Raw genomic sequence first — 13,077 nt, forward strand, 5'->3', positions numbered from 1 at the left:
TGGTCTCTGGGATTCTGGAGCCAAGTACGGCCTCAACCGGGATCTTGAACCTGTTGGACTTTAACCTGGTGTTGTGAGACTTCTTATTGCGAAGGAGTCATCCCACTGCTAACTGGTGCAGCCTGGGATACTGGAGGAGTCCTTTCACTGGCTGACTGGTGCACTCTGGGATGATGTGGAGATGCCGGTGTTGGACTGGGGTAAACAGTAAGAAATCTCACAACACCAGGTTAAAGTCCGACAGGTTTATTTGGTAGCAAACGTCACTAGCTTTCTGGGCTCTGCCCCTTCATCCCGTGAGTGATAACATGTCCGATAAGGGATAACAGAGGAGTCCTCCCACTGACCGAATGGTCCCCCCTATTTAAGAGAAGACATGACTTCATCGGCAGCGGTTCAGAGAGGGTTCACTGGGATGATCCCCACTGTGGAGGAACTGTCTTATGAGGATAGGTTAAAACAGGCTGGGATTGAGAAGGACGAGAGGTGATCTGATTGAAAGATTGGGGAGTGTTGAGGGGGGGTGTGGTTTGATAGGGTCACTGCCGAGAGGAGCCTCGGAGTAACGGCGCACCAATTTCACACTGGGATGTGGACGACGTTCTTCTCTCTGAAGGTTGAGTCACAGAGAGCTTGGGGGGGGGGGGGGGGGTGGTTTCGGAGTCCACGGGCAGGATTTTATGGCCACGCTCGCCCTGAAACCGGAATATCTCGTCCGCTCCCTCACCCGCTCCCATTGCCCCGGCAGGCGGAACGGGGAAACTCACCCCCCCGGTGAATTGTTGCCGGTTTCGGTGCCAGCCTTTTAACCGACCTCAACTTTACGCTTCAAGAGAGCAGACCCTGTCGTGGCGTCCTGTCAAACGGATGTTTTAATCCAGAGCCGGGACCCTGGAACGTCACAGCTCGCTGCCCGTAACCAGCAGCATTCAGAAATACACAAGCAATTGTAGTTCCAACTTTGATTAATTCGCATTTACCAACCACCTTGCTTCAATGAAACACAATTCATTATACCATCCGTCAACGTGAAGCCTTAACACATCATTGGTACAGATATTATCGTCTCAGCTTGCGCCGATGTTTAAATATCACTCCCCTTTTTTCATGTTCCAGCTCGTCGTTGGGTCTTTGGGGCTGGACGGAATCAAACATGATTTTCTGGCGAAGATAGACTGGGATCTGGGAGGCGACTGAGCAAACCAAAGGCAATCTGTTTCAAAGATATTAAAAATCAAGACTTGTCCCACTGTGTAGATGTAAATTGTTTTAAGAATGAGTTGATCTATTTCTGATTTAAGAATCGGGTGAAGGGGAACAGGTGGATTTGAGAGCAGGGAGAGATCAGCTACCATCTGTTTGAAAGGCAGGCTGCATTTGCCCACTTCTGCTCCGAATTTCTATGCGGGTGTTTAACGTGAAGCTAATTTGTTTGTGTCTCACACCCGGAGTATTAACACGGAGGACTGGGCTGGAGTTTATCAAGGTGAGCGCAGTCTGAGCCTGGTTCAGTCCTGGGTCTGACGAACAGCACAATCCGATGGCTGTGACGATTGGTGAGATTGCTGGTGACTGAGCAGGTAGGATGAGCGCGTGAACCCTTTGCCGCACTCGGGGCAGGTGAAAGGCCTCTCGCCGGTGTGAATGCGCTGGTGCCGGAGGCGGTGAGACGAGTTGACGAAGCCCTTGCCGCACTCGGAGCAGACAAAGGGTCTCTCCCCCGTGTGAACCCGCCGGTGGTCCAGCAGGTGGGAGTGCACCGTGAAGGCCTTGCCGCACTCGGGGCAGGCGAACGGTCTCTCCCCGCTGTGAACCCGCTGGTGGGTCAGCAGGTTGGCGAACTGCGTGAAGGCCTTGCCGCAGGCGGAGCAGGCGAACGGTCTCTCCCCGGTGTGAACCCGCCGGTGCGCCCGCAGGTCGGACGTGCTGGTGAAGCCCTTCCCACACTCGGGACAGGTGAACGGTCTCTCCCCGGTGTGAACTCGCCGGTGTATCAGCAAGGTGGACGACTGAGTGAATTCCTTCCCGCACTCGCAGCAGGCAAACGGCCTCTCCCCGGTGTGGATGCGCCGGTGAATCTCCAGCACGGACGGGTAACTGAATCCCTTCCCACAGTCGGCACACCGCAACCGCTTCTCCTCGGAGTGGCCGTGTTCGTGCCTCGACAGAGCAGACGGTTCGCTGAAGCCTCGCCCGCACGCCGGACACTTGTACGGTTTCTCCCCGCGGTGAACGGTGCTCCCGCCATCCATGTTCAAAATCCGACCACGCTCAGCTCACTAAAAACCAATCGAACCCCCGGCACGTGAGCTGCCAGGTGCAAATCCTGCCGTCCTGATACCCTGCACAGTGCAGTCAAAACAGGAACAGAAAGGGAGTGTGAAGGAACCTATTGAAACATCAGAACAATCAAACTGAGTCCCAATATCTGTGGGGTCAACACCGCAAAAAAAAGTGACCAAACTGCTGGATTGTTGTAAAAATACATCTGCTTCACCGATTTTCTTTGGGAAATATTTCTACAAATACGTGAAGAGTAAAAGGATGAGATGTGTAGGAACAGGACCTATTAAATGTGACGGTGGGAAAGTTTGTACAGAAGCGGTAGAAATAGCAGAGGTGCTCTATGAATAATTTACCTTGGTATTCACGGTGGAGAAAGATCTGGGAGGTTGTACTGCAGGCTTGCGGCGGACTGAAAAGATTGAGTGTGTGGACATTCAGAAAGAGGATGTGTTGGAACTTTTGAATAGCATCAAGACAGATAAGTCGCCGGGACCGGATGGGATGTACCCCAGGTTACTGTGGGAGGCGAGGGAAGAGATTGCAGAGCCCCTGACGATGATCTTTGCATCGTCGATGGAGACGGGAGAGGTTCCACAGGATTGCGGATGTGGTTCCTATTTTCAAGAAAGGGAACAGGGATAGCCCGGGAAATTACTGACCGGTGAGTCTGACCTCAGTGGTTGATAAGTTGATGGAGAGGATCCTGAGGGACAGGATTTATGAGCATTTAGAGAAGTTTAGAATGATCAGGAATAGTCAGCACGGCTTTGTCAAGGGCAGGTCATGCCTTACGAGCCTGGTTGAGTTCTTTGAGAATGTGACTGAACACATTGACGAAGGAAGAGCGGTGGATGTGGTTTACATGGACCAAGATGTTCGATAACGTCCCCCATGCAAGGCTTATTGAGAAGGTGAGAGGGCATGGGATCCAGGGGGACATTGCCTTGTGGATCCAGAACTGGCTTGCCTGCAGAAGGCAGAGGGTGGTTGTGGACGGGTCTTTTTCTGCATGGAGGTCGGTCACCAGTGGAGTGCCCCAGGGATCTGTTCTAGGACCCTTGCTGTTTGTCATTTTCATAAATGACCTGGATGAGGAAGTGGAGGGATGGGTTGGTAAGTTTGCCGACGATACGAAGGTTGGTGGTGTTGTGGATAGTCTGGAGGGATGTCAGAAGTTGCAGTGTGACATAGATAGGATGCAAGAGTGGGCGGAGAAGTGGCAGATGGACTTCAACGCGGATAAATGTGTAGTGGTCCATTTTGGCAGGACCAATGGGATGCAGGAGTACAATATCAAGGGTAGGAGTCTTAGCAGTGTAGAGGAGCAGAAGGATCTTGGGGTCCGGGTTCATAGGACTCTTAAATCGGCCTCGCAGGTGGAGGATGTGGTCAAGAAGGCACATGGTGTACTGGCCTTCATTAATCGAGGGATTGAGTTTAGGAATCGGGAGGTAATGCTGTAACTTTATAAGACCCTTGTCAGACCCCACTTGGAGTACGGTGCACAGTTCTGGTCGCCTCACTACAGGAAGGATGTGGAAGCTATTGAGAGGATGCAGAGGAGATTTACAAGGATGTTGCCTGGATTAGGTGGCATGCCTTATGAGGATAAGAACATCAGAAACAGGAGCAGGAGTAGGCCATCCAGCCCCTCGAGCCTGCCCCGCCATTCAATAAGATCATGGCTGATCTGTCGTGGCTCAGTTCCACTTTCCCGCTCTCTCCCCATAACCCTTAATTCCCCTGTCTATCAGAAACCTATCTACCCGTGACTTAAATATATTGAGCGAGGTAGCCTCCACCACTTCAACGGGCAGAGAATTCCAGAGACTCACCACCCTTTGAGTGAAGAAGTTTCTCCGCAACTCCGTTCTAAACTGCCCCCCGTTATCTTGAGGCTGTGCCCCCTAGTCCTGCTGTCCTTTCAGAGCGGGAAGAATCTCTCCACCTCTACCCTATCCATCCCCTTCATCATCTTATACGTCTAAATAAGATCCCCCCTCATCCTTCTAAACTCCAACGAGTACAAGCCCAGTCTATTCAGCCTCTCTTCATAGCTCAACCCCCTCAATTCCGGTATCAGCCTCGTGAACCTCCTCTGCACTCCCTCCAAGGCCAAAATATCCTCGCGCAAGTGCGGCGACCAAAACTGCACACAGTACTCAGTTTGAGAGAGCTCGGTCTTTTCTCTTTGGAGAGACGAAGGATGAGAGGCGACCTGATAGAGGTTTATAAGATGTTGAGAGGTATTGATCGGGTGGATTCTCAGAGGCTATTTCCCAGGGCTGAAATGGCTGCCACAAGAGGACACAGGGTTTAAGGTGCTGGGGAGCACGTACAGAGGAGATGTCAGGGATAAGTTTTTCATTCAGAGGGTGGTGAGTGAGTGGAATCGGCTGCCGTCGGTGGTGGTGGAGGCGAATTTGATCGGATCTTTTAAGAGACTTCTGGATGAGTATATGGGACTTAATAGGATTGAGGGTTATAGGTAGGCCTAGTATGTAGAGATAGGATCGGCACAACTTGTGGGCAGAAGGGCCTGTTTGTACTGTAGATTTTCTATGTTCTAATGGAAACTGCACTGAATCTGCACCTACATAAGATTCTGGCTTCCATTTGTGGGAACAGAGATATATAGAGAGGCAGGAACACAACAGGGAGTGAAGGAGGGATTTTAAACAGACATACATTGCAGGAAAGACCCTTTGGCTCACTGTATTTACACCAACAATATCCACTACTAAAGACACACTCATCCCAATTCGTCACAAACTCAACTCAAACTTTGACAGGAGCCCAAAGACCCTCAACTCTTAGAGGACCAGATGAGGATGTGTAAACGGACACCGTTATTTCCACATTTCCCCCTCAAGCCACTTACTGACGTTATCTGGTATTGAACTCTGGATGAGCAGAAATTTCCTCCAAATGTTGACCAGGTTGAAGCTCATCTTCAACCCCCAACATCAGTTTTATTCCCCGGTGACAGACCTCCACCCTCTCCTGGGCAACAGCCCGAGGGTGGGCGAGGCGGGACACAATATTTCACCCCTGGCTGAGCTCCAGACCACTGTTCTACACCATCACCATCGTTTGTGAAAGGGGGAACAATCAAAATGGGCTGCTTTGTCCTAGATGGTATCAAGACACATGGATTTGGGTCAGTGTCTGTGGGAGTTTGCGCATTCTCCCCGTGCTTGCGTGGGTTTTCTCCGGGTGCTCCGGTTTCCTCCCACACCCCAAAGATGTGCTGTTAGGCTGATTGGCAGGAATAAATTGTCCCTAAATTAGTTTCCCTCAATGTGGATGGCCATAAAACAATAGACAAGGGTCATGGGTGGAGAGGGGGACTGGTGGTGTTGAGATGGCGGCGTGGGCTCGTTGGGCCTATTTCCCGGGCTGTTTTTGTTCTTTTTTTTGTTCTTTAAGAGTGTTGCTGGAACTGCACTCATCCAGGCAAGCAGAGAGTGTTCCATCACACTCCTGACTTGTGCCTTGTGGGGAGTCTGGAGGTGAGTTACTCTCCACAGGATTCCCAGCCTTTTAACCAGCGCTGGTAACCACAGTATTTATCTGGCCAGTCCAGTTCAGTTTCTGCTCACCAGTAACCCTGAGGGTGTTGGGGGCTTTAACTATTCACCTCCCTGAAGCAGATTTTCAAATGCTCATTGCAAAGGCAAAATTAATTTAACTATCAGAGAGGGGGTAAATGGGGGTTTTTCTGCTTGGCGATCAGTGACTAGCAGTGTATCTCGGGGATCAATGTTGGGCTGCAATTGTTTACGATTTACATCGATGATTTGGAGTTGGGGACCAAGTGTAGTGTGTCAAAATTCGCAGGTGACACTAAGGTGAGTGGCACAGCAAAGTGTGCAGAGGACACAGAAAGTCTACAAAGAGATATAGATAGTCTGAGCGGGCGAGGGTCTGGCAGACGGAGTACAATGTTGGTAAATGGGAGCTCATCCATTTTGGTAGGAATAACGGCAAAATGGACTCTTATTTAAATGGTAAAAAATTGCAGCGTGCTGCTGTGCAGAGGGATCTGGGTGTCCTTGTGCAGGAATCTCAAGGAGTTGGTTTGCAGGTAATGAAGAAGGCAAATGGAATTTTGTCCTTCATTGCTAGAGGGATGGAGGTTAAAAACAGCGAGGTTATGTATAAGGTGCTGGTGAGGCTACACCTGGAGTTACTGTGTACAGTTTTGGTCTCCTTACTTGAGAAAGGATATACTGGCACTGGAGGGGGTGCAGAGGAGACTCACTAGGCTGATTCCGGAGTTGAGAGGGTTGGCTTGTGAGGAGAGACTGAGTAGACTGGGGCTATACTCATTGGAATTCAGAAGAATGAGGGGAGATCTTATAGAAACATATAAGATTATGATGAGAATTGATAAGACAGAAGCAGGGAAGTTGTTTCCACTGGTGGGTGAAACTAGAACTAGGGGGCATGGCCTCAAAATAAGGGGAAGCAGATTTAGGACTGAGTTGAGGAGGAACTTCTTCACACAAAGGGTTGTGAATCTGTGGAATTCCCTGCCCAGTTGAGGCTCCCTCATTGAATGTTTTTGAGGCAAAGATAGATACATTTTTGAACAGTAAAGGATTTAAGGGGAGTGGGGTGGGTAAGTGGAGCGGAGTCCACAAAAAGATCAGCCATGACTTTACTGAATGGCGGAGCAGGATCGAGGCCGACTCCTGCTCCTAGTTCTTATGTTAATTTGAACAGATTTTAGGACTTGCTATTATTGGACACAGAGTACGGAGGAGGATTGTCAGGATTTTGGGGTCCGGGTCCACAGGACTCTTAAATCGGCCTCGCAGGTGGAGGATGTGGTCAAGAAGGCGTATGGTGTACTGGCCTTCATTAATCGAGGGATTGAGTTTAGGAGTCGGGAGGTAATGCTGCAACTTTATAAGACCCTTGTCAGGCCTCATTTGGAGTACTGTGCGCAGTTCTGGTTGCCTCACTATAGGAAGGATGTAGAAGCTATTGAAAGGGTACAGAGGAGATTTACAAGGATGTTGCCTGGATTGGGAGGCATGCCTTATGAAGTTAGGTTGAGGGAGCTGGGACTCTTTTCCCTGGAGAGATGTAGGTTGAGAGGCGACCTGATAGAAGTTTATAAAATGTTGAGAGGAATAGATAGCGTGGACTCTCAGAGGCTATTTCCCCGGGTTGAAATGGTCGCTACGAGAGGACACAGATTGAAGGTGCGGGGAGGGAAGTACAGAAGTGATGTTCGGGGTAAGTTTTTCACTCAGAGGGTGGTGAGTGAATGGAATCGGCTGCCGTCAGTGGTGGTGGAGGCGAACTCGCTGGGGTCTTTTAAAAGACTTCTGGATGAGTATATGGGGTTTAATGGGATTGGGGGTTATAGATAGGTCTATAGATTGGTAGGCGTTGATGTGATCGAAGCAACTCGTGGGCCGAAGGGCCTGTTTGTGCTGTAGTGTTCTATGATTGTAAATTTGGAGCCTTGAGGAAGGGTCGGACAGGCTGCTGACAGAGGCAGCGGACGGAGATGTACAAAGCTGAGTTGACAAGGGGCCTATTTAACAGAGAGGGTCGAGAGTTGGAGGCAGAGGTTTGTAGTGATTGCTAGGTGGAGGAGAGCGGGGAGAGTAGAATCTTCCAGAGCGTTTTGAGGGGGTGTTGGAACTCATCCCCTGAAAGGAGAGCAGATGCAGAACGCCTCAACTCATTGAAAAGGTGCCTGACTTTTCACCGGAAGCATTGTAACCCGCAGGGTTAGGGAGCTGTTGCCGGAGAGTGGGGTTAGGCTGGATGGTGCATTATTGCAGCTGCACTCTCACAAATCAACCAAACCTCTTTCAGCACTGTAACTGTTCGACTAGTCCACACGGTGAGGGATAATGAGTCCTCCTACAGGGCACACATAGAAACTAAAATAAAAATAACTTCAAAAACAAATACCTGAATTCTCAGTGACCAGGAATAGTAGGACTTTTGAATGTTTAGACTTTACTGTAACACTGATACTGACTGTGACTGAGTCAGCAAGGTATGCTCCGAACTACAGAACATAAGAAATAGGAGCAGGAGTCGGCCATCTAGCCCCTCGAGCCTGCCCCGCCATTCAATAAGATCTTGGCTGATTTGAAGTGGCTCAGTTCCACTTTCCCGCTTTCTCCCCTGTCTATCAGAAACCTATCTACCCGTGACTTAAATATATTCAGCGAGGCAGCCTCCATCACTTCAATGGGCAGAGAATTCCAGAGATTCACCACCCTTTGAGTGAAGAAGTTCCTCCTCAACTCCGTTCTAAACTGCACCCCCCTTATCTTGAGGCTGTGCCCTCTAGTCCTGCTGTCCTTTCTGAGCGGGAAGATTCTGTCTACCTCTACCCTATCCATCCCCTTCATTATCTTATACGTCTCTATAAGATCCCCCCTCATCCTTCTAAACTCCAACTAGTACAGACCCAGTCTATTTAGTTTCTCTTCATAGTCCAACCCCCTCATCTCCGGTATCAGCCGAGTGAACCTTCACTGCCCTGCCAAATGGACTCTTCATCCTCCAGGACCCAGTCCAAAGTTATACTCTGCTCCCAATGCCTTACTTCCCTTTACTCTGAGCAGGTAACGTCTGATAGCAGAACTAACTTTCACTGTGAGAGTTACACTGGGAATTACTGCTGCTAACAAACCAGATGAATCTCCCAACTTCTGTTCAGTTCTCACAAGCCCGGTGTCTTTTAGGGAAGTGTCAATTCACAGGTGAATTCTCCTTAGAGAGAGTAACACGGGCAGTGTGGCTCTCTCAGGGTCAGTCTCTCTCTCTCTCAGGGTCAGGGTCAGTCTCCCTCTCTCTCTCTCTCTCAGGGTCAGTCTCTCTCTCTCTCTCTCAGGGTCAGTCTCTCTCTCTCTCAGGGTCAGGGTCAGTCTCCCTCTCTCTCTCTCTCTCAGGGTCAGTCTCTCTCTCTCTCAGGGTCAGGGTCAGTCTCCCTCTCTCTCTCTCTCTCAGGGTCAGTCTCTCTCTCTCTCTCTCAGGGTCAGTCTCTCTCTCTCTCTCTCAGGGTCAGTCTCTCTCTCTCTCTCTCTCAGGGTCAGTCTCTCTCTCTCTCTCTCTCAGGGTCAGTCTCTCTCTCTCTCTCTCAGGGTCAGTCTCTCTCTCTCTCTCTCAGGGTCAGTCTCTCTCTCTCTCTCTCAGGGTCAGTCTCTCTCTCTCTCTCTCAGGGTCAGTCTCTCTCTCTCTCTCTCAGGGTCAGTCTCTCTCTCTCTCTCTCAGGGTCAGTCTCTCTCTCTCTCTCTCAGGGTCAGTCTCTCTCTCTCTCTCTCAGGGTCAGTCTCTCTCTCTCTCTCTCAGGGTCAGTCTCTCTCTCTCTCTCAGGGTCAGTCTCTCTCTCTCTCTCTCAGGGTCAGTCTCTCTCTCTCTCTCTCAGGGTCAGTCTCTCTCTCTCTCTCTCAGGGTCAGTCTCTCTCTCTCTCTCTCAGGGTCAGTCTCTCTCTCTCTCTCTCAGGGTCAGTCTCTCTCTCTCTCTCTCAGGGTCAGTCTCTCTCTCTCTCTCTCAGGGTCAGTCTCTCTCTCTCTCTCTCAGGGTCAGTCTCTCTCTCTCTCTCTCAGGGTCAGTCTCTCTCTCTCTCTCTCAGGGTCAGTCTCTCTCTCTCTCTCTCAGGGTCAGTCTCTCTCTCTCTCTCTCAGGGTCAGTCTCTCTCTCTCTCTCTCAGGGTCAGTCTCTCTCTCTCTCTCTCAGGGTCAGTCTCTCTCTCTCTCTCTCAGGGTCAGTCTCTCTCTCTCTCTCTCAGGGTCAGTCTCTCTCTCTCTCTCTCAGGGTCAGTCTCTCTCTCTCTCTCTCAGGGTCAGTCTCTCTCTCTCTCTCTCAGGGTCAGTCTCTCTCTCTCTCTCTCAGGGTCAGTCTCTCTCTCTCTCTCTCAGGGTCAGTCTCTCTCTCTCTCTCTCAGGGTCAGTCTCTCTCTCTCTCTCTCAGGGTCAGTCTCTCTCTCTCTCTCTCAGGGTCAGTCTCTCTCTCTCTCTCTCAGGGTCAGTCTCTCTCTCTCTCTCTCAGGGTCAGTCTCTCTCTCTCTCTCAGGGTCAGTCTCTCTCTCTCTCTCTCAGGGTCAGTCTCTCTCTCTCTCTCTCAGGGTCAGTCTCTCTCTCTCTCTCGAGTCTCTCTCTCTCTTTCAGGGTCAGTCTCTCTCTCTCTCTCTCAGGGTCAGTCTCTCTCTCTCTCTCTCAGGGTCAGTCTCTCTCTCTCTCTCAGGGTCAGTCTCTCTCTCTCTCTTCAGGGTCAGTCTCTCTCTCTCTCTCAGGGGTCAGTCTCTCTCTCTCTCTCTCAGGGTCAGTCTCTCTCTCTCTCAGGGTCAGTCTCTCTCTCTCTCAGGTGTCTCTCTCTTCTCTCAGGGTCAGTCTCTCCTCCCCTCTCTCTCTCAGGGTCAGTCTCTCTCTCTCTCAGGGCTCTCTCTCAGGGTCAGTCTCTCTCTCTCTCAGGGTCAGTCTCTCTCTCTCTCAGGGTCAGTCTCTCTCTCTCTCAGGGTCAGTCTCTCTCTCTCTCAGGGTCAGTCTCTCTCTCTCTCAGGGTCAGTCTCTCTCTCTCTCAGGGTCAGTCTCTCTCTCTCTCAGGGTCAGTCTCTCTCTCTCTCAGGGTCAGTCTCTCTCTCTCTCTCAGGGTCAGTCTCTCTCTCTCTCAGGGTCAGTCTCTCTCTCTCTCAGGGTCAGTCTCTCTCTCTCTCAGGGTCAGTCTCTCTCTCTCTCAGGGTCAGTCTCTCTCTCTCTCAGGGTCAGTCTCTCTCTCTCTCAGGGTCAGTCTCTCTCTCTCTCAGGGTCAGTCTCTCTCTCTCTCAGGGTCAGTCTCTCTCTCTCTCAGGGTCAGTCTCTCTCTCTCTCAGGGTCAGTCTCTCTCTCTCTCAGGGTCAGTCTCTCTCTCTCTCTCTCAGGATCAGTCTCTCTCTCTCTCAGGATCAGTCTCTCTCTCTCTCAGGATCAGTCTCTCTCTCTCTCAGGATCAGTCTCTCTCTCTCTCAGGGTCAGTGTCTCTCTCAGGGTCAGTGTCTCTCTCAGGGTCAGTGTCTCTCTCAGGGTCAGTGTCTCTCTCAGGGTCAGTCTCTCTCTCAGGGTCAGTCTCTCTCTCAGGGTCAGTCTCTCTCTCTCTCTCTCAGGGTCAGTCTCTCTCTCTCTCTCTCAGGGTCAGTCTCTCTCTCTCTCTCTCAGGGTCAGTCTCTCTCTCTCTCTCTCAGGGTCAGTCTCTCTCTCTCTCTCTCAGGGTCAGTCTCTCTCTCTCTCTCTCAGGGTCAGTCTCTCTCTCTCTCTCTCAGGGTCAGTCTCTCTCTCTCTCTCTCTCAGGGTCAGTCTCTCTCTCTCTCTCTCAGGGTCAGTCTCTCTCTCTCTCTCTCAGGGTCAGTCTCTCTCTCTCTCTCTCAGGGTCAGTCTCTCTCTCTCTCTCTCAGGGTCAGTCTCTCTCTCTCTCTCTCAGGGTCAGTCTCTCTCTCTCTCTCTCAGGGTCAGTCTCTCTCTCTCTCTCTCAGGGTCAGTCTCTCTCTCTCTCTCTCAGGGTCAGTCTCTCTCTCTCTCTCTCTCTCTCAGGGTCAGTCTCTCTCTCTCAGCGTCAGTCTCTCTCTCTCAGGGTCAGTCTCTCTCTCTCAGGGTCAGTGTCTCTCTCTCAGGGTCAGTGTCTCTCTCAGGGTCAGTCTCTCTCTCAGGGTCAGTCTCTCTCTCAGGGTCAGTCTCTCTCTCTCTCTCTCTCAGGGTCTGTCTCTCTCTCTCTCTCTCAGGGTCTGTCTCTCTCTCTCTCTCTCAGTGTCTGTCTCTCTCTCTCTCTCTCTCAGGGTCAGTCTCTCTCTCTCTCTCTCAGGGTCAGTCTCTCTCTCTCTCAGGGTCAGTCTCTCTCTCTCTCTCTCTCAGGGTCAGTCTCTCTCTCTCTCTCTCTCAGGGTCAGTCTCTCTCTCTCTCTCTCTCAGGGTCAGTCTCTCTCTCTCTCTCTGGGTCAGTCTCTCTCTCTCTCTCTGGGTCAGTCTCTCTCTCTCAGGGTCAGTCTCTCTCTCTCAGGGTCAGTCTCTCTCTCTCTCAGGGTCAGTCTCTCTCTCTCTCAGGGTCAGTCTCTCTCTCTCTCTCTCAGGGTCAGTCTCTCTCTCTCTCTCTCAGGGTCAGTCTCTCTCTCTCAGGGTCAGTCTCTCTCTCTCAGGGTCAGTCTCTCTCTCTCTCAGGGTCAGTCTCTCTCTCTCTCTCTCAGGGTCAGTCTCTCTCTCTCTCTCTCTCAGGGTCAGTCTCTCTCTCTCAGGGTCAGTCTCTCTCTCTCAGGGTCAGTCTCTCTCTCTCAGGGTCAGTCTCTCTCTCTCAGGGTCAGTCTCTCTCTCTCAGGGTCAGTCTCTCTCTCTCAGGGTCAGTCTCTCTCTCTCTCAGGGTCAGTCTCTCTCTCTCAGGGTCAGTCTCTCTCTCTCTCAGGGTCAGTCTCTCTCTCTCTCTCTCTCTCTCAGGGTCAGTCTCTCTCTCTCTCTCTCTCAGGGTCAGTCTCTCTCTCTCTCTCTCTCTCTCTCTCAGGGTCAGTCTCTCTCTCTCTCAGGGTCAGTCTCTCTCTCTCTCTCAGGGTCAGTCTCTCTCTCTCTCTCAGGGTCAGTCTCTCTCTCTCTCTAAGGGTCAGTCTCTCTCTCTCTCTCAGGGTCAGTCTCTCTCTCTCTCTCAGGGTCAGTCTCTCTCTCTCTCTCTCTCTCAGGGTCAGTCTCTCTCTCTCTCTCTCTCAGGGTCAGTCTCTCTCTCTCTCTCTCTCAGGGTCAGTCTCTCTCTCTCTCTCTCAGGGTCAGTCTCTCTCTCTCTCTCTCTCTCTCTCGCAGGGTC

At 51.1% G+C, this 13,077-nt stretch overlaps 1 protein-coding gene across 1 annotated transcript; it reads right to left on the reverse strand.

Moving 5' to 3' along the window:
• Positions 1–772: 772 nt before the first annotated feature.
• Positions 773–2,319, reverse strand: LOC145340755 (uncharacterized). Its single transcript, XM_080185215.1, has one exon. It carries the CDS (start codon positions 2,250–2,252, stop codon positions 1,509–1,511), a length of 744 nt encoding a protein of 247 aa, XP_080041341.1. The 5' UTR covers positions 2,253–2,319; the 3' UTR covers positions 773–1,508.
• Between the last annotated feature and the right edge of the window lie 10,758 nt (positions 2,320–13,077).

This window comes from Carcharhinus amblyrhynchos, unplaced genomic scaffold (assembly GCF_965287045.1).
Source record: "Carcharhinus amblyrhynchos unplaced genomic scaffold, sCarAmb.v2.hapA chromosome_1387, whole genome shotgun sequence".
NCBI classification, from domain to species: domain Eukaryota; kingdom Metazoa; phylum Chordata; class Chondrichthyes; order Carcharhiniformes; family Carcharhinidae; genus Carcharhinus; species Carcharhinus amblyrhynchos.